The 21,907-nt window shown below is 40.1% G+C and overlaps 1 protein-coding gene across 1 annotated transcript in view; it reads right to left on the bottom strand.

Moving 5' to 3' along the window:
- Positions 1 to 21,907, bottom strand: part of LOC149203909 (uncharacterized) — a 230,576-nt gene that overhangs the window by 114,551 nt on the left and 94,118 nt on the right. The window contains exons 6-8 of the mRNA XM_089403604.1: positions 4,760 to 4,905; positions 4,124 to 4,271; positions 3,920 to 4,003 (exon numbers count right to left, since the gene is read on the bottom strand). Of these exons, the coding sequence (XP_089259730.1) occupies positions 3,920 to 4,003; positions 4,124 to 4,271; positions 4,760 to 4,905 (378 nt within the window). The remainder of the gene's footprint in view (positions 1 to 3,919; positions 4,004 to 4,123; positions 4,272 to 4,759; positions 4,906 to 21,907) is intronic.

The raw sequence follows: 21,907 nt of genomic DNA, 5'->3' as shown, positions 1-21,907 counted from the left end.
CCCTTTCACAGGATAAGTGGCATTATCCCCAAGGATAATTTCTAGATTAGTATCCCTTTCAACCATGTCAGAAAGTGCTTCAGAAAGATTAGTATCTAAGGTGACTCCTTCACCTATCATCGTGCTGCATATCGTTCGTTTGCTGCACCTTACTGTGTAGCACCATCATGCCGCATCATGTTGTCTCATTCATCATCGTGCTGCCATTTACGAACATGTCTATGATGCTGCATCTTACATCATCAGGATCTGAGACTGTTCATCCTTTGTTGTTCATGTGATAGGGTTTCTACAGATATACTACCTATAGTTGTTTATTGCTGCTACAAGTATGCCACCAATCTATCACTGCTATACTACTGCATCACTGATATTTTCAGTACTGCTACCATCATTGATAACATTATTGTTGCACCATGGCTGTCCCTTGAAATTACCATGGAGGTAATCTCTACATCTTCAACGAGATCATGATCTTACAAGAACTAGATCATGTCTTTGTCTCAGATCATTCTTGACACAGCTTCTTCCATTATGCTGAGAATGTAACTATCACTGTCATTACTACAGCAGCACTGACATTTCTTGAAACCTTCAACATTGTTTCTCATTGTGCCCAGACTTCCAGCGATTTCCAAAATATATATATATCGAGACTGAGGTTGTACCTTAAGGATCATTGTGAAATCCGAGACAAGGAGAACAGTAAGGGTTCTAAGTTCAATGTATCACATATACATTGATTGCTTATGAAGTAGATCCAACGTGTGATCTTATCTTCCATCTAGGCCGAGACTGTTCATCATGCCAATTCTTTGACTGTGGTTATGACTGCGTATACAACGAATAAAGGTATCACATGAACAGCGTATTAACTATCACCATGGCTGCGTATGTAATCAGCTACTGTGACTATGTCTTCCTCACTGCGGCTGCTGCAGCTAGATGTCTTCCTCACTGCGGCCACTGCAGCTAGGGCATCACTGTATGTCTACATGAACAACGTAAGAAGTGTTTTCATGACAGCGTATATATTGTTGTGTATATGACAGCGTGGAAAGGTATATATAGTTGCATATATCACTGCTTGGTTTGCTTGCGAATATAAATATATTGCTACAGCGGATCACTGCCCATAGACCAGCATACACTGTCCATCGACTAGCGTATCACCCCAACATATATATGAACTCACGTATCTCTTCATAAACGGCGTATAAGTGTTGTCAGTAACCACGCTTCCAGATTCACTATGGATTAGGGCCTGTGAGCATATATCATGACTGAGTTGATGCGTATCTCTTCATGAACTGTGGCTAGATTTTCCCAGAGCAACGTATTACTTTTCTTCTTTGCTGTGCGTATTTCCATACCTGAATGCGTTTCCCGTATAGACTGTGGGTTCCAACATGTCAATATATCAATGCGGCTACCATGTGAACAGCGGCTAAGTTCTCCAATTGTGCGTGTATAGACTGCGTTCCAAGATATATGTTATGACTGCGTTCCAAGATATTTATATGAATGCCCAGCGTATATATTTCCAGTGCCCAGCGTATATATCCAACATTTACATTACAGCAGCGTATATAATATGACTGCGTCCCTGCGTTCAATGTGACTGCATTGGCTTACGTTGCTGTCATCCCATAATGCGTTCAATATAACTAACGTATCACTATAGTTATGACCGAAGCAGATTAGGGCTGCGTGGTATGACAACGTGTATACATCCACGCTGTTTTCCTTCCTTCACTGTGGCTAACTTTGCGTGGTATATTATATATAACTGCGTTCCAATATATATATATATATGACAGCATATATACATAATTTCCTGCGTGATGTATCATGAAGTGCGTATATACTTCCTGCGTGACTGTATGCTGTGCATAATTAAGGTGTCGTATATATCGTGAATGTTGTGCTTCCTCTATGACTGTATCATACGTAATGACCTCTTCATAATTGCAGCTTGATCACTGTGGCACCCAAGACTGCGTATGAGTCTTCATGACCAGCGTATAGGGTTTCATATTGCTGAGATTTAGAGCTAGGGCATCATGGGCCAGCATCTTATTCTTGATGTCTCACTCCTTCTCCAAAAACCCAAGACGTGGAGAGGAGGAGATTACCTCAAGAATGTGTTTTCTTTGATGATGATTGCTATAGATAGAGTTTGTCTTCACCTCAGCTCCGATACCATGTAAAGTTTTGTAGATGTTCTATGCTAAGAGCAATTTCACTTTTCTCACAGCAATCATACAAGTAGATAAGCAAAATGCAGATAGAACATATAAGCAGATCTTACAGAAGACAAATCAGAAACAAGAAAAATGAATGTGTTCGTTTCGGCGGTCAACAGGATGCTTCAACCAGCAAAGTCTCCTTTGGTCAGCCAGCCCAGCATGTGTCACAACAACCCTCCTGGTAGCTCGTACTTTTAGGATGAGAGAGGAAGATGTGAGTTTTGGTTGTGTTCAAATTCTCTCCAACTTTTCCTGTATATATATCCATCAATGAGGGTGTGTGACACATCTGTTGGGCATGTGAGCCTACATTACAAAACTGGCTGACCTTGCACATATAATTTATTAAGAATAATAAATTCAAAATATAAGTTCTGCTCATCGGATTAAGACTATTTTTATATGGATTTTACACCTCTCAGAAAGAGGAATCCAACAAAAATATTAGCCTCTTAATCTGAGCATCAGAACATGGAGTTTGGACCTAGTTGTCCAATTTTAACATCTCCTCTAGGATTATTCTATATTGTGTTGTTCCTTGACATAAATAATTGTGCCTAATACAAGTAAGAAGTACCTTGATCAAGCCTTTCTCTTACCTCACTTTGTACCTATTGATGTAGAATACCCTTTTAGGTGATATATACTACGAAGCCTCCCGTGTGGTGAAATTCCACTAAAGAGCAGGTGGAGTGCTAAGGTGGCAGTGGCAATATACAAGATTTCCTCACTATAAAATAATTAGCAAATTCACTTCTCAGACAGAGAGTTGCAGATTTGTCCAGCATTTTTCCTTCGCACTAACTGGAAAGAAATACAACCTTGAACCAGCGGTTATCTTAAAACTGAACATCATGCATCCTCGAGCCCGCAAAGTCATCATCCTGATCTTGCTCTTCAATTCCAATGATCCCACCCTTGCATACTTTCAAACTACCTTTACTTGCATCGAATATATCATTCACACAGTTCTCTCATTTATCATCTTTAACATGTTAATCTCATCTGGCAACCAAATTGAGTGGCAATGCATTTACAAAGGCCTCTGACTGTATTCCATGACAAATTATCATCCAAGTTTCTAGATTCAGAACATCTAATAGAGAGCTGTGAAAAACATTCAATTTGTAAGATTTTCAATTGAATGGGCTAACTTGAATTAATACTAATAAAGCTATTACATTTCGGTAATTACCAGACATTATTGACTTGGAAGCATCGTTTTACATCATCATTTGTGGCTAGTATTTCAGCTAAGGAGATTAGATTAGGTTTATCTTACTCGATATGAACTGCTGGTTGCCACAACGTGAACGAAGCTACAGTCATTTGAACATTAAATGCTATGGTTATACCAAACATCAATTTCTTGGTAGTGTCTCCAGGTCAAATGTGCCAACTATGTGATGAATCAGTTATCGATCCATGTGATCCATCATTAGAACCAATATATTCCAAAGAAAGATTTATTCTCTGCTATACGCTGGCATAAAGATTAATTCTATGTTATTTGTTGGCATAATTTTTTTAAAACATGAAGCTTTACACTGCAGAAAAGTTTCTGGGTTCAAAAAGACAAATAAAAAGAATTTGGTCCAAGATGTCCTGTTATCCACCATATCAGATAGCATCATTAGATAGTAAAAGGATATAAATACTTTGATACTCACCTTTTACAGTGAATTTACTTTCTTGCGTTTGTGGATTCCATACCCGCAAGGAACCATCTGCAGACCCAGTACAGATAGTCTTTCCTGCAGCAATATTCAAGCATCATTTACTTACCCATCCTCTGTCAGATTCATCCATATAGAGATAATATCAAATAAACTTTTGGAGCTTTAATGCAACTCAAATTCTTTGTGCATGAGTACCATCCGGTGTAAAATCGCCACATGTTACAGATTCGCAATGACCAGTATATACTGAAAGGCACTTTCCAAGATCAGCATTCCACATCCAAATACTGTAATCCTCTGATCCTGCCAAGACTAAATGCCCTTTTGGATGCCATCTGATCCACTGCATGCTTTAGTATAAGAATGTGTGGTAGCCAAATCCTACTAGTTTTAATACATCATAATTAAAGACATCTGAGAAAAAATAAAGAACAAGACGTCTGAGAGAGAAGAGAATAAGAATCTTGGAAAACAATACAGAGGCAGACATGGGATTCTGCTTAACCAATAGAGGCTTGAGAAAGAAGAATCAGAATCTCATTTCTTACTTGATTCAAAACTAAATATGATGGACAATGAAAAAAATAGCTGAAAGTAAAGGTGATAACAGAAAATAAATCAAATGTGAATTCGGGAAAGAATAGAATCAGAAACTTAGAAAACAACTCAGAGGCGGACATGGGATTCTGCTTGACGAATAGAAGCTTGAGAAAGAAGAATCTGAACACCAATTCCTACTTGATTCAAAACTAAATATGATAGACAATGACAAAAAATGCTGAAAGTAAAGATGATAACAGAAAATAAATCAAATGTGATTCAGAATTCTACCTCAATCCCCCCTCCAGGGCCATCTAGTACATGTATGAGATTTCCCGTAGAAGCATCCCAGATGCGAACTACTCCATCCAAACCACCAGATGCAAGTAAAAGCCCATCATTACTGAAAGACAAGGCTACAACAGAATCGGTATGCCCTGCAAACACCAGCCAGTTATCATCTATACAAAATTCAAAACATTGCAGAACACAAAGTAAGTTCTGAGGGTACAAATTAAATTTGCATTAACTAAGAAGCATGTAAGCTTTGGCCATTCAAACATTTTGTGGCCGAAGTCACCTAACACAATGACATGGGACACGGAGGACACACAAATATGAGTATCTGACACTGGACACAGTGACCCCAGATACAGGACAAGGAGGACATGTTATATCTATAGACAAAGATTCAAATCTCTTTAGAATTTAGAAACTATAACATTTTAAATTTTACATCAATTTTACTATCCCACTTTTGCATTGTTATTATTGCTATTTATTCCATATTTAGGTAGATTACATGTGAGTATGTGACACTGGACACAGTGACCCCAGATACAGGACGAGGAGGACATGTTATATATATATATATATATATAGACAAAGATTCAAATCTCTTTAGAATTTAGAAACTATAACATTTTCAATTTTACATCAATTTTACTATCCCACTTTTGCATTGTTATTATTGCTATTTATTCCATATTTAGGTAGATTACATGTGATCCCCTATCGAGATACATTGATCTTGCAAGTATGGCTAGACATGATCTTTCATCATAACAAAATATCATAATCTCAACCGGTCCAGACTGTATTAACCATTAGATGATCCACTCAAGCTTGTTGGACTGTTATAGCAACATGATATGTTTTGTATTCTTGACATCTGGTTTTCAACATTTCGTTATTGTAATTGGCCTGTTGGTGAGTTCTAGATGCTTGTATCTCCAAGTTTTATTCCACATAAAACAAGGTTAACCTTTATGATTAACCATTTTATATAGGAGCAATGGAACAAGTGTTTTAAATATCATTACCATTAATTTCAACGGGGTTCGTAAACTTGAGATTTCCAAAAAATAAAGGAAATATCAGCAATCAATAAAAAGTACGAAATATATTCTTTTTTTCATATTTTAAACATAAAGTAATAACAACATGAAATAATCATGTTGCCAAAAAATATGAAGAGTACACTAACTTATAAGATGTGTTAGATGTCAAATATTACACCACCATTAATTGTATAGTAGTCCAATCAAGACAAAACTGAATAGACAGTACACTATTAAATCAGAAATATAATAAACATATCTCATGATTCATTTACAATATACAGGAAAAGGTAATCAATGTCAATTCGGTCTAGCCTGGGTAGTTGAGATGAATGACTGTTATCCTCCCCACCCAAGTTCAATTCCTGCAAGTGACATGCTCAGATCTTAACAAGTATACTGTGTTGAGAAATCTAGGGCAGTGCTTCATAAGGGTTTTTATTAATGGATTTCTCATTAACTTGACAAGTTCTTGTGATGCTTATTACATTAGTTCTTTAATTTTAAGTTTTGTTCATCATCAAGATAAATGCCAAACAAGAAAATCACAATTAAAACAATAAAGACACCAGAGATAGTCTCCAAGCCACTGCAAAATCCCTCAACAGGGGAAAAATCCAGAGAACTTTCCTCTGATAGAATCAATTCAAGGAGACTTCCAAGACCCTAAAGGGCATGCTACAGCATGTATATTTATGTATTAGAGTCCAAGAAATACCTCCAAGCAAAGTCACAAGCCTCCTCCAAATGTCGGCATCATAAAAGGAAGCAATCCAAATTATAGAGATCAAGTCGGCATCAAGTCGGCCTAACAGGAGGGGCAGACTCCTATATAAAGGGTCACACGACATCACAAAAGGACCATCATCTCATCTCTGAAATCAGCAAAGAAGAAGGACGAGTAAAGGGTACAAGAAAGACGAAGAAAGGTGTATCTAGTGCAGCAAAGAAGGAAGGAAGAAAACCGAATTTTATAGGGCTGTTTTAAGGCCTATTACGGTCACACGTGCGAAGGAAGGGAGACTCTTTCTGCTCTCATAACAGCCCTCCTATTGCAGTCATACAAAGAGAGTTGGTTGGGCTAGAAAAGAGTGCCTATTAGGCCTCCTACACAAGCGAAGAAGGAGACTACTCAATCGAAGGAAAGAGAAGCAGTGAAGCACCATTTTCGTGAAGAAATCCTCTCACGCATGCAAATAATTAGGGCCACACTGCTGCCACATCAGATCTGCAACTATATCAAAAAAAGAGCTCAATTGGATAAAGTATAAGGTCCTCTTCCTAAGTGAGAAAGCCTACAAAGGAACAAAGAAAAATATCTCTTCTAGGGCAAGCATAATTAGGGCTGCTATCAGTTGCTAGAAGAAGAACATAGTGAGAGAACGAAGTGTCGGAAGAACGAGGACAAAGTGTTGCAAAAGGAGATGATCTCGGATCAAAGGAAAAAGGCTTGACTTGTGCTTGGAGGAACTTCTTGTCAAGGGTCTAGGGTTTGGCATTTGTCAATTGAAGCTTCAATAAGAGAAAATTGAAGAAGGGTTTTCCTCTCTGGGAGTGAGAGGTTTTGCCCTAGCTGAGAGCCAACATCTTGTGTTTTGGTAACTGTTTGATGAAGTTAGAGAACATACAATAATAATAAGAAGAAGAAGATCGTGTTAACAAGAAAAGTACAAGTACTTCACAAATTGTTATCATTGCTAGAAGAATTGCATCCTAACTCAGATGCCCTAGATTCTTCAACATGGGATGCATGCATTCTTTCTTTAGGGCAATCTATACATTGGGATGCGCCTATCTTTTTAGAGGCCTAGAAAATTTGGGTGGAGTCTCAGCACCCAAAAGGATGGGGGGCATTGCCTGTCATTCTTTGCTAGGGTATATGGATTGCCTGGAACAATTCCATTTTTAAGGGGGTTTTGATCCCTCTGACATGGGTTGTTGCTGAGGGGCTGGCTATTATGAACCATTTTGCAAAAGAAGTGGTTGTGACACCTTCTCGGAATGTGATTGTTGCTACTCTGGATTATACATGCCCCTGGGGTTTTTTTGATGGGGCATCACAGGGAGAGGACCTAGTTTGTGGTGGGGGTTTTGTTTTATTCTTAAATGCAAAACATTATTATTATGTTCAGATGGGTTTGGGTCGGGGCTCAAACAATTGGGTCGAGATTAATGCTTGTCAAGCTTTGGTTTCCTTTGTTGTTGATCGGGGGGTTTCACATTTGTAGTGTTTTAGGGATTCTATGCTTGTGGTGAATTGGTTAAACAGGGAAAGTATTTGCAGAAATTTACTTCTTGTTGATATTGTTGCAGACACTCTTTGTATCATTTCTCACTTCTCCTCCTTCACTCGCACACATGTTTACAGGAACAAAAACTCGATCGTTGATCGCCTTTCTAAAGAGGGCATCCTCATGGATCGGGGTCTGTAGTTACTGAAGGAATTCATCGGGTTGGAGCAGTTGCACTATCAGTTGTGGGCTTATGTTGGAGGGCCTTTTCCCTAGCTCCTTTTTATCTATCTATATATTATTATCCTATATGTTGCTCTAGCAGCCTTTTTGTCAGCAGATATGGTTCTATATTTTCATTTTGTCAGCAGATACATTTCCTCTTGTTATATGTGGTACTTTTAGTACCTGTTGGTATGGGAACTAGATAAATCTCTTAGTATATTGGTTTAGCTTTTGAGTTTATGTTGGTATTTATATGTACAATGACTGATGGGCCTAAAGCCTCAATGGAATGCACATTCCTTTTGGTGCATATACAGAATGTATTTTCCTTATTTATATAATGAAGATACGAGTACCTTTTCTACAGGAAAAAAAGGAATCAGTTTTGTTTATTTCATAGACAAGTTGGGAGTTGTACGAAATCCCTTCCTCGCTAAGAGGAAGTGATGAAAATAGTAGTGTGGAGGGTCTTCTTGACTCGTGCCTTAGTCAAGAAAGGCCACGATCAGTCCTTCTTTTAGCATGGACGAGTTGAAGTAGATGGATGAGTTCATGGAGCAAGTTAATTCATATGCAGAGTTGGAGGAACAGTTGAGCGAAGTTCTAACAGGGAGTTCTAATTTGGAAGAGGACGAGTTGGAGAGCTTCAGCCTTAATTGAAGCAAGGACGTGTTACACTAGTAGTTGACTTAGCTAACAAGTTGAACTCAACTTGTTTTCTAAATTTGTACTTGCCAAATATTGCATGGATCGAATTGCATAAAAGGAGGACAAAAGCACATCATTGTATCATTATTGTTTGCACAAGTTTGTGTGAGGACAGCTTGTTGTAGAGAGAGTGTACCTTAGAGGAGCCATACGTTGAGATAGAGAGACATTCTTGTTGCAAGTATCCGCTAGGATTTCGAAGGAAATTCCTAAATAATAGGTCCCACTATTCCACTAGGAAATAGGAGATTTCCTGCGCTAGAAAATAGGAGCAAAGACTATGCAAGGAAGTAGGAGTTGGGTTGGGATACTTGCAAGGTGTTTCAAGCTAGGTATAAGTAGTGAGAACAATTGTGTTTTCCAATGAAACAATATTGCCTTGTAAAGAGATCTAATTGCTTAAAATTTTTAAATAAATTCTACAACAAGTAGAGGATTTTCCCAATTGAGTTCCCCAAGAAAATCATTATGTTATTGTGTGACTGTGTTTTTATTCCGTTGCTTATCAAGAGTAGGGAAATTTTGTGTCTTGGTAAATCGAAGTTAGTTTCAGATTGTTTATCATAGCAGTTGCAAAATTTAAAGGAAAATATACAGATATTTTGTAGTTTCTCCTTGGAGAAAAATTGTGGATCTCAACAACTCATTGCTACCTTTGGTAAGCAAGTTAATGAGAAAGTGATTTTGTTGTTATCCCTTGGAGGACTAATGGATCTAGGAAAACAAAAATTTATTTATTATTGAGGCGACAGAGTTGAAACTTATATAAACGTTTACTCTATCCATTTTATATATGGTTGGATTTAGAGAGAAATCCCTTGGAGCTTAATTGAATATTTATTGGATGCGTTTGTAGGATCAACTCAATTGTCTTATGGGTGAGGAATCTTTTAGATCCATTTGATGTATGGTTGGATTTGGAGAGAAATTCCTTGGATCTTGATTGAATATCTATTGGATGTGTTTGGAAGATCAACTCAACTATCTTGTGGGTGAGGAATCTTTTACATCTTTATTGTTATTTCTCGTCATTGAAATATCTTGATGTAATGTCCCTTCCTAAATTATTTTGGAACAGAATTAATTTCCCAATTTTGAGAACAATTTTGGAGGCTACGGGGCCCACTCATTTTTGGTAAAGGACTTAGGAGTTAAAGGGAGTCGAATTATTTTGATAGTGGAGTGTGGAGACCACCCACACAAGGGAAATATGCACTTCACTTAGCCTATAGTTTGAAATACGTAGGAGGGAATTCGTATTACTTGGTGGAGGGGCCCACGTGGGAAGGAAGGCCCATGAAATTATAAAAGGAAGGAGCTCAACTTCATTTGCATCTTATGGAATGAAAACTTAACTCAGTTGCTCGAGCTGCTTAGCCAGGTCACTCATTGTTTAGTACGAGTTTTCCAAGCCGAGAACTCACCCTTTCTTCAGGGGACTTCGAGTGCCACCCTAGAGAGGTTCTTTCACACCTATCCGAAGGAGACTTACAGTGAATTTTCCAACATTTGCATTCAGGTTTGCCAGGCAGTCCATATTTCTGGAGGACGCAGGAGAGGCTCTTGTGGGAGTCAATTCAATGCTCTTTCCGGGAGAAATTGTCGAAGGACGTTTGGAGAAGGGAGCTCTAGTACTTTAAAGGATTTTTGGGGAGTTTAGGAGCTAGAGGAGACAACTATCTTCTAGAGTGAGTTTGCAGCTCCTGGGACTGCCAGAAGGGTGTCACTAGACACACGTGGGAGTGAGGAGCTTGCTCATTGAGGCTGGAACTCTCCAAGAGAAATAAGGATAACATTTGGTGAGTTGATTGCAGCATTTTTTGGAGTATTGTTGGGGAGGTTTGTTGGTGCATTGACAGGCAGCGTATTTCAGCAGCCAATGGAGAGCATAGGGCCTTTGGGGGTCGATTTTCAGAGGTCGGAATTAGGCCAAACCCTTTCTGGGTTTTGGTGGGTTTTGCTTGAGGAGCTTGGAGGTAATTTTGCAGAATTTTTTGAGCACTTGAGGAGGGGTTTCCAGCTATATCTTTGCAGCATATAGTGCAGAATTGTTGGGGTAGCACAGAGCAGTACTTGGGCAGTTGATAGCAACATCCGAGCTTCATATTTATTCACCTGGGCTTTGCTCCGCTTGCCTTTGAGGAAAGCCCAGGTGCATTCCTTCCATATATTTGTGCTCTTGCTCCAGTTTATAATAAAATGGCTTAGTTGCTTCTACATTTCTAGTTTTTCATGGGTGCATGCTAAAGGGTGAAATTTTATGTGGTGTAATTTATTGTTTTCTTTGCATATCATTGTTTTTCCTATTTAGGAACATTACAGTGGTATCAGAGACCAAATCTAGGCTCAGCCATGGGGGACTTTCCTATGACTGAGGAGGACAAACAGAATATTACCTATAGGAGGCAAAGGTACAGGTGTAGGGAGAGGGAACTAGAGACCACTCCAGACACTGAGGACCATGGGAAGGCGGTGATAGTAGAGGATATGGGGGAGCCCAAGAGCAGGGAGGAGGTGGCCTTTGACAGTCCTTTGAGGGCCCTGAATGATTTAGAAAACGGGCAGAAGGAGTTGTTAGATGAGATCAAAATGCAGAACCGGGAACAGAGCACTCACCGAGATTTTCTATTTGGGGAGACTTCGGGAACCTCTCAAGAGTTTGACCACCCTTCACCTACTACGTAACCACCATCCTCTAGTGGGCCAACTATAGCCACATTGACTTCTTTCCTACCCTTGGCACCAGGTGAACAGGGAAGAGTTGGTAATCAGATGCCTATGGGAGAGCATTTCAGGGAGTGGAAGTCCATGGAAGAAGACTTTAGAGCAGCACTACTTTTCAAATATTATTGCCAACTCAAGCAGAATGAGAAGGGGAGGAGCTATGCAGGCCATGGCATGCAGAGCTATGAGTTGCAGCACACCATTGGGAAGATGTACTTCCCCACATACGATGGCACTACCAAGTGCACAGCTCGTGCTTGGGTAGAGAAGCTAGACACTTATTTCCATAGGATGAAGGAGGTAGAGACCATTAAAATGGCCACTTTGCATTGGGAGGGTGAAGCATACGACTGATGGTTTCATGGCTTGTCCACTCTGGGGCATGCCAGCGCGACCTCCTATGAGGATTTCATACAAAGAGTAGTGGAGCGTTTTGATCGGAGGGATCCGGAGAATCACTTCAGGGAGTTGACCCAGGTCAGGCAGACAGGGCATCTAGAGCACTATATTTCAAAGTTCCTTAGGGTCTCGGTCATGGTACCGAATTTGTTAGATGTAAAGCCAGTATACACATTTGTAGAGGGGTTGCTGGAGCCACTGCATGGACTAGTGAACTCACGCGGACCCTCTACTCTACTACAGTTCGTGACTTGTACGATAGACTTGCAGGGGGCCATCCCCAAGACCCGAGCACGCTTTCCACTACGCACTCCCTACCCTCAAAAGGGGAGTGATACTAGACCACCCCCAGCGCAAAGAGCACCCAAGGGTGTGGGCAGCTGGACGATGAGACCAGGAGAGACCTCAGGAGGTGGAAGTCGTGCTTTACATGTCAGGAGCCATGGGCAACGGGCCATCAGTGCACAGCGGGTAAGGCCCATTATATCGAGGTCTTCTCGGACAATGATCAAGAGGATGAGGTGGAATTGGAGTATGGTGGTGTGGAGACCGTAAGGGTCCGGCAAAGAGGGGACCACCACCACCACCACCACCCCCACATGGGGGAGCGTCTTTTGCACCATCCGAGGGGGTCCTAGCCTCTTTGTGTGGGGTCCCCAAATTTCTGACCACGAGGATCAGAGGCACAGTGTAGGGACAGTGTGTCTCAATCTTATTAGACAGTGGAGCCACCCACAATTTTATTGATGCTCAGATGGTCCAAAGGAGAGGCATCACCATTGCAGAGTTTGAGGGGTTTTCAGTTATGGTGCCAGGGGACAAATATGCAGTGCACTCGATATGTCCCCGCTTTGACAGTGACCATGGGGAACTATTCGATGACAGACCATTTCTTCGTGGTGCACGTACCGGACACCAATGTGGTGATGGTTGTCCAATGGTTGTATTACATTGGCTGAGTTACCACTGATTGGAGGAAACTCGAGATGGAGTTTACCAAGTCAGATGGTAAGCTAGTAGTTCTTTAGGGCATGCATTCATATCCTCCATAGACAGTCTCGGCCCACAGGATGCAGGTCGATTTGAGGCATGGGGGCATAGCATGGGCAGTAGAGCTAAGGATTTCAGAGGTTGGGGGGCAGAACAAGCCGCCACATCCAGACATACAGGCTATACTGGACAGATATCTGGTAGTTTTTAGAGATATACCACCAAGGCAGCCACCTGACAAGGGGTTTGTGCACACCATAGAGTTGGAGCCTGGTGTGTAGGCAGTCATCACCACACCCTATAGGCATCCCAAAGCCTATAAGGATGAGATTAAGCGAGCCATCAGGGAGTTGTTGGCGTTGGGCCATGGAACTTTCGGCATGTGCATTGACTATAGGGTGCTCAACAGGAAGATGTTGAAAAATCGGTATCCCATATCGCATATTGATGAGATGATGGATGAGCTTAGAGGAGCTAAGTTCTTCTCTAAGATAGATTTGCGGTCAAGGTATCATCAGATCCGGGTGAGGGATCAGGACATTCCGAAGACAACTTTTAGGTGTCTTTATGGGGCCTGGGCATTTCGAGTTCCTGGTCATGCCTTTTGGGTTGACCAACGCCCCTACCACTTTCCAGTCATGCATGAACCATCTGTTCAAGGGGAAGTTAAGGAGAATTATGTTGGTTTTCTTCGATGACATCTTGATCTAAAGCAGGACGTGGGAGGAGCACCTGCAGCACTTAGAGACGGTGTTGTGCATTATAAAGGAGCAGCAGTTCTACGCCAAGTTGTCCAATTGAGAGTTTGGACTGACAGAGATCCTTTACTTGGGACACATCATTAGCGCAAATGGGGTCAAGGTACATGAGAAGAAGATCAGGGCCATTCAGAACTGGTCGGTGCCCAGAGATGTGACAGCACTGAGGGGGTTTTTGGGCATTTACACATATTACCAAAAGTTCGTCAAGGGCTTCTCATAGTTAGCGACACCCATCACAGATTTGACTAAAAAGGGGGCTTTTGCATGGACTGATAGAGCTCAGACAACTTTCAGTCACCTCAAGGAGGTGATGAGTAGCTGCCCAGTATTGGCACTCAAAGATTTCACGCAATGACCGATAGGGATCAAACAGCGTTCGATCACCTCAAGGAGGTGATGAGTAGTTGCCCAGTATTAGCACTCCCAGATTTCATGCAACCATTCACGTTGGAGTGTGATGCATCAAGTGAGGGGATTGGCACAATTTTGTCCCAAGGTGGCCACCCCATTGCTTTCAAAAGTCGAAAGCTTCTACCCCATGAGTTGTCGTATTCTAAATACGACAAGGAGATGTTGGCCACCATGCATGCATTGGCCAAGTTCCGATAATACTTGGTGGGAAACCAATTTCAGGTGAAGGTAGATCACAACAGTCTTCACCACTTCATGGGGCAGCAAGGCCTCAATGACAAGCAACGAAGGTGGGTCATCAAGGTGCAGGGTTACAATTTTGATATTGAGTATGTGCGAGGGAAGCACAATGTGGTAGTCGATGCACTATCCCGGAGACCAACAGGGCTTTCACTCATGAGCATTTGCCATGACTAGAAGGTGCAGTTGTTAGTCGAGTACTCCAAGGATCGGAGGGCATGTGAGATTTTGGAGGGCATTCAGACAGATGAGTGCTACCAAGGGATGGTTGAGATTATCTACTACAAGGGGCGCATATTCTTGGTTCCGGGCTCACTGTTGAGGGAGAGGATACTACATGTGGCCCATGGTTCTCCATTGCCCAGGCATCAAGGGTTCAGGAAGACATACATGGTAGTGAGAGAGCGCTTCACATGGAAGGACCTCAACGGGGACGTTTTTGTTGAAGGAAATGTAACTAGGTTCGAACTTCGTAAATGTACTTTTGATATTTGTACTTATTCAATAAAAGAAATATTATTTTTATAATATATGTAAATGAATTTCTTGCTCATTGAAGTAGGTCTAGTACATGTCAAAGTGTTATAGGTGAGTCAAAGAGTAAAAAGAATTATGTTGAAGACCTTAAGGGCATGTTACATCATGTATAAATATATATTAAAGTCAAAGAGAAAAACCTCCAAGCAAAGTCAAGTCTCCTCCTATACTAAGGCAACATCAAGAAGCTCCTTCAAGCATGCAATACCACCAAAGAAACCATCCAAAGCATACTCTTCAAGTCTGCCTGCAAACAGGTGACAAGTCGGCCTTCTAGTCGGTCAAAATAGAGGGACAGTCCTCTATATATAGAGGTTGTCCACTCCTCTATAACACATTCAAGGATCTTTGAAATAAGCGAAGACAAGGAGCTGAGATTAGAGTGAGACAAGCCGAAGATAAAGAGCCTCTAGTGCAGCGAAGGAGGGAGAAGTCTAAGTGAAGATTGAAGGACTATTTCTAGGGAAAAACACAGTCACACGTGCAAGAAAAGGAGGGCTTTCTATGGACATATAAGCAACAATATAACAGTCCCATACTTCTCATTGTTTGGCCTTGAAACCTAGGCCTATAAGGCTTCTCATTGAAGCGAAGAAGAGACTCTAACATACGAAGGTGAAAGGAACCAAATACACCACGAACCTCCCACACGTGCGAGGTTAGGGCTGCAGTGTTGCCACATCAAGTCTGCAATCTTACATGAAGAAGAAGCTCGATTGGTGAAGAGAAGAAAAGCATCATCCTATGTGAGTAGGTACACAAAGGATCAAGAAGAAACATCTCTTCTAAAACTAGCATAAGAGAGTCTACCACCAAGGAGTAGGAGAACGAAGTGTCGGAAGGAGGAGGACAAAGTGCCGGAAAACAAAGTGTCGGAAGAAGTGTCGGGGAATAAGGTGCAAAAAGAAGGAAGGACTTGAGTATTGCTTGGAGGATACTCTTGTCAGGGGTCTAGGGTTTGGCATTGATCAACAGAAGCTTCAATAAGAAAAATTCACTCAAGGGTTTTCCTCTCAAGAGAAGAGAGGTTTTGTCCCTGGCAGAGAGCCAACTTAGTGTGTTTTTGTTTTATGTTTTGGTAGCAGTTTGATGTACACACATATGCACTAATAAGAAGAGGAAGAAGAATAAGCTAATAAGGAAAAGTAAAAATACTCCACAAATTGTTATCAAGTAACGAAGAATCACACCACACTACTTTGCCCTAAGATTCTTCAACATGGTATCAAAGCTAAGGTGACACATCAAGGAAAGGGCAACTCCAAAACACTCATCAAGGAGAAGCATCTACAAAGTCGAAGCATCAAACCTAGAAGTCTCAATCACTCAAGGAAAAGAAGGGTCTACAATCCATCATTCATCAAGGAAGTCTACAAAGCTAGAAGAAGAGCCTTACATAAAGGCACCTACAAACAAGAGCAGATTGAAGCAAGACCTACATCAAGCTACAAGTCATCAAGCAAATCTCATCATCAAGCAAGTCCACTTGAAGAACATCAAGATCCTAGGAAGGCAAGCCATCAAGTCTTCAAGGAGGAAGCAAATCCATTACATCTCAAAATCTATCAAGTAAGTACATGTCCCCTTCTGAATATACATAAATATTTATTTGCAAGGAAAGCAATAAATTGGTAGGTACCAATAACTTTCTTGCATGGAAGAAGAGGATTGATCTACTTCTCAAGGAGAATGAACTCCTAGAACATGTCAAAGGGAATATCACTATCCTTGCTAAGGAACAAACTCAAGCCTTAGCCAAGTACAATAAGGATGAGACAAGAGCTCAAAGGATTCTGATAGAATCAATCAAAGACTCTCTCATTCCCTATGTCTCCAAATTTGAGACATCAAAGAAATTTATAACAAAATGGTAAAGCTATTCTCGGTAACCACAACCGAAGAAGTAATATCTCTAAGGAATGAATTATATAAGATAAAGAAAACAAAGAAAGGAATAGCTCCCTACTTCATGAAAATCTCTGAAATGAGAGATCAACTTCAAGAGCTTGGGGAAGTCATGTCTGACAGAGAAATGACAACTGTAGTACTCAATGCTCTACTTGAGGATTGGGGCAACTTCACATCAAGCATATATGCCAAGGAGGAAGCAACCACTCTCAGTGAAATGTGATCTCTAGGCAGGACAAAGGAAACCAGACTTAAAGCAAAAGAAGATGTGGGATCAAAGGAGCAAGCATTTGCTACCATGGCCAAGAGAAAGGGTAAATTTGGCAAAATTGGTCCACGAAGAACAAACAACAAAGACATGTCCAAAATTCAATGTTTTAGATGTCAAGAATATGGACACTACAAAAGGAATTGTCCTAAGCTTAAGAAGGACAACAACAACAAAAGAAAGAGGGAAGAAGCTCACATGACTCAAGAGGTGAAAGAAGAAGAAAAGAAGCAAAAGAAGGAAGATCCTTCGGATCTCTATTATGACTAGGTCAAACTCTCCTCTTCCAAGGTTTTGAGTAGTATAGGAGCATGTAGGACTATTGCATGGCTAGAACCATCCACTAGAATCTAGAAGCATGATGTACATAGAGTTCTAAATACTCATGAAGATGTAGCATTTATAATAAGAATAAAAATGCATGGGTAGAAATATCTTCTAGAATATAGGAGCATGGTAGATATAGCTCAAAATATTCATATAGAAGGAGCATACCTAGTATAGGATCTCATCCATGATAAAAGAAGATTGATCATGATTAAGAATCTTAGAAGACCTCCATCATCAAAAGGAAAGGAACATTTGCAAGGCAAGGGTCTTTAAGATCCTATGATGGAATCTTCAAAAGAAGCTTCATGAACCAAAGCAGATGTCTCATTGGGAATCCCATTCATGGGATTCAAGAAAATGATGATATGCAGGCAAGCTAAGATGAAGCAAGAAGGGCCACACCAAGGACAACCAAATGAAACTAAGATGATCAAAGGAGAATCAAGATGAAGTATGTATGCATCAAGGTTTAGTCATGTCATCATTTGTATATTGTTGAGTCATGGGAATAGTTCTATAACATGATCCAGTATAAAAGAATCTCTTTCACCAAGAACATGTTCGAAGGCATGTACTACAATGCAATGAAGGTCAACAAAAGAATATGCTCACATAAGGAGTATAAGATTGTTGACTATGAAGCAAGAAGAAATGTTGACTAGTCCAAGAAACAAGCAAGGAAGAAATGCTGTCACAAGAAGCATAAGATGGTTGACCTATCTACCTAAGGGGCAAATGAAGAAAGAGATCAAGCATGCAAGGAACACCATGATCACCGAGAATCACTATCTGATAAAATACTTTGAAGATATCTCCCAAAAGAAGGCAAGACAACTCTGACAAAGGAAGGAAGGACCCTTGACACCTATGAAGGCCTTGGAAATATGAAAGATGCAGATAACTTTTTCTTCTCTACAAAGATGTTGTGATGAAGAAGCCATCCAACAAAAGAAAAAGCAATGTTGAAGCAATATCAAGATGAAGTCATGATGGGCTAATAGGTCGAAGCATGTAAACAAGCAAGTACAACAACGCATCCATGAGAAGAGTATTATGAAGCATGGACAGATGACAAAAGAGTAGCCAGATGACGGAACCTGATGTATGGCAAGAAAGACACTTTCCACGAAGGAAGCAATGACATGACAAACCAGGAAGGAAATTGATCGATGGATGGTGCCCTACCTAGAAGAAGTTTGAACAAAGACTTCATGACATCAAAGAAAGTAAAGAAATCAAGCAGCTAAAGAACCCACGAAGAAGCAGTTGTCGACGAAGGAAAGGGTCCCTAGTTAAGAGGGAGCTCTGACAGGTCCCTGATCAAAAGGGAGTTTGTTATGAAACCAGCTCACAAAAAGATAGAAAAGATAGATCAACGCCTTAGAAATAAGCCTCTTCGAGGGGCAAACCTCCTTTACATTACACAAATGAACAATTCTTAGATGATACAAATGATAAGACCTCATTTCTATATATAGGAGTCTAAGGGGTTATAATCAGAGGCGACATAACAATAATAATGTAAGGGCGCAATAATAACAATAGTGGGCTTTTTGGGGCACAATAATAACAATATGGGGACTACATGGGCACAACAATATAATAAGGGGATTGCACTAATAACAATAAGGGGTTACACTAGTAGTATAGGGACCTAACATGCCCCTCTTCTTCAAAAAATGTTGTCCTTAACGCTTGAGTAGTTCCTGATGTTTCTATATAAATTTTTGTCCTCCAATGTGGAATATTCAGCGAGTAAGTTCTTCCACTTGATGAGATACTCTGAAATTGATCTATTTCGTAGTTGTCGATTTCTCGGTTCTATGACTGCTTCAGGTTCCAATATGATTTTTCCTTCATTGTCAAGTTCTCGCGAAACTGTTTGAACTGGGATCTTCTGCAATTTTTGAATGAGTTCCCACTCCTTGGGTATATGGATATCTGTAAGGCTTGATGTTTGAAGGAACACTTCTTGGAATCAAATGAATAGCATGATCATGATCACGAATAGGTGGGAGGCCTTTGGGAGTCTCAAATACCTTGGAATGATTGTCCAAAACGTTTGGATATTTGGAGAAATACATGATTTCGATGTGGGATCCTCTAGTGAACATAATTGTGCAATTACCCCCCATTGTTCTTTATTTAGAAACTTTGTCATGATGTTAGAGTTAATTATCTTTCCCGGTTTTCCTTCGATACCCCTCAATTCAACTTCCTTTCCTTCCCAAAAAAATTTCAAGGAAAGTTCTTGAAAATTAAAAGCTATCATACCCAAAGATCGTAGCCGTTGGACTCCTAGTAAAACATCAACACCACCCAATGGAATGGAAAGCATTGGGCTATTCAATACATATTCTCCCATGGATAGCTTGATATTATGGCACTTTCCAGAGCAATTTATGGTTCCTCCACTTGCAACCATCACTTGACACTTTGGTGCTGGATATAGGAAGCAATTCAATTCCTTGCCTATCTTACAATGAATAAAATTATGGGTACTGCCCTAATCAATCAACACTATTACCTTTTTATTCTTGATATGTCCTTCTATCTTGATAGTTTGAGGAGTGGTAATTTCTTCCAATGCATTACAAGATATGGCCGGATTCATTTCTTGATGCTCGATGTGATCTTTCACTTCTTGAACATTTTTCTTTTTGATATGTCCTTCTATATTGATAGTTTGAGGAGTGGTAATTTCTTCCAATGCATTACAAGATATGGCCGGATTCATTTCTTGATGCTCGATGTGATCTTTCACTTCTTGAACATTTTTCTTTTTGATATGTCCTTCTATATGGTCGGATTAATTTCTTCTTTCTTGATGTGATCTTTCACTGCTTGAACCTTTTTCTTCTTGATGTGTCCTTCTATCTTGAGAGTTTGAGGAGTGGTAATTCTTTCCAATGCTTTACAAAATATGGTCGGATTCATTTCTTCTTTCTCTGGGGTGGGTTCCTGGTGTATATCCTCTTCTTTTGATGTTTCTTGATCCTTTTCTTCCTCCTCTTCATAATCTATGTAAAATAATTTCTTCTCAGCACACTTACAACCTTTAGTGTATGTGCTATCACAATTGTAACAAAGCCCTTTTACTCTATTTTCTTCCAATCGTTGTGGTGTAAACCTTGTAGGTTGTGGAAGGCTCGGAGAAAAAACACTTCCATAATTATAGTCGTGAGTGGTGGGATTCCTTGTTTCCATAATTTTGCTTTCAATTTTTCTTGCCAACCTCAATGCCTTCTCCAATGAATCAGTTCCCAAAGACGAACGTCGTGTTGAAGGTTATCCTTTAAAGTCCCTATGATGACATCAACCATTTTCTTCTCTGGAATATCATTTACCCTTATATTCAATTTTTGGAAGTCCTCAATGTGTTGTACCACTGAACCCTTTTGTTTGAGATTTATCAATTGGCTAAAGAAGGTGTTTCTCTTTGTATGCTCATAATGTGCTATCATTTTCTCCGTGAAAATTGACCACGTGACAAGTGGTTTACGAGAACAAATCCCTTTATACTATAAAAATTGATTCGATTCTAAATAATTAGATGCAATACATACCTTTTGTAGCAGTGGTACACCATGTAGATCAAAATATTTCTCCATCTGTAGTATCCAATTTACCGATCCTTGCCATCAAACTTCCTCATCTCGCTTTTTCTTGATTTTAGGAGCTCGATCTTGAAACGACTGTAACTCTGTACTTTCGGATCTTTAAGTTCTGAAATTTCGGTCTGCAATAGCCCTCTGAGTCCTCTTTCTAACTCTGCAAGTTTGATCACAATTGGATTCCTGAAGAAAGATTTATTCCCAATCTCCCACGATGACCTAATTATAGACTAGTTCAATAGAGTTAACTTGTACAACGTGCCATGTATCACTGTTTCAACCTTAGGTTCTGAAAATTATACCCAAACAAAATACAATCCGTCCTATTTCTGTAACTTCTTACGAAATTTCAATTTGATGCTCAGAGAGAAAGTTATGATGATTTTCCCAAGGTCACCTGTTTAGGATTTAATTCGGGAGTTTGCAAAAACCCTAACTTCCTCAAATCATATATCCGAAAATATAGCGATCCAAGATCTGAAATTCGGACCCGAGGTTCAGACCAATTTTTTCTCAAATGGGTTTTTTTTAGCTTCTGAAACTTCGTAGCGAAAACGTTATAGCGAAAATTCCACGATGACCTGTTTTAGATGAAATTCTGGAGCTTGCAAAAACCCTAACTTCCTCAAATCATATCTCCGAAAATATAGCGAGACAAGATCTGAAATTCAGACCTGAGGTTTAGCGCGATTTCTTCTCAAATGGGTTTTTTTCGCTTTTGAGACATCGCAGGGAAAAAGTTATAGCGAAAAT

This window comes from Pinus tabuliformis, chromosome 2_1, assembly GCF_031772625.1.
Source record: "Pinus tabuliformis cultivar Carrire ecotype Pingquan chromosome 2_1, CPIR1, whole genome shotgun sequence".
NCBI classification, from domain to species: Eukaryota; Viridiplantae; Streptophyta; class Pinopsida; order Pinales; family Pinaceae; genus Pinus; species Pinus tabuliformis.
The sequence above is the reverse complement of the archived record's forward strand: the minus strand, read 5'-3'. Positions and strand labels throughout refer to the sequence as shown.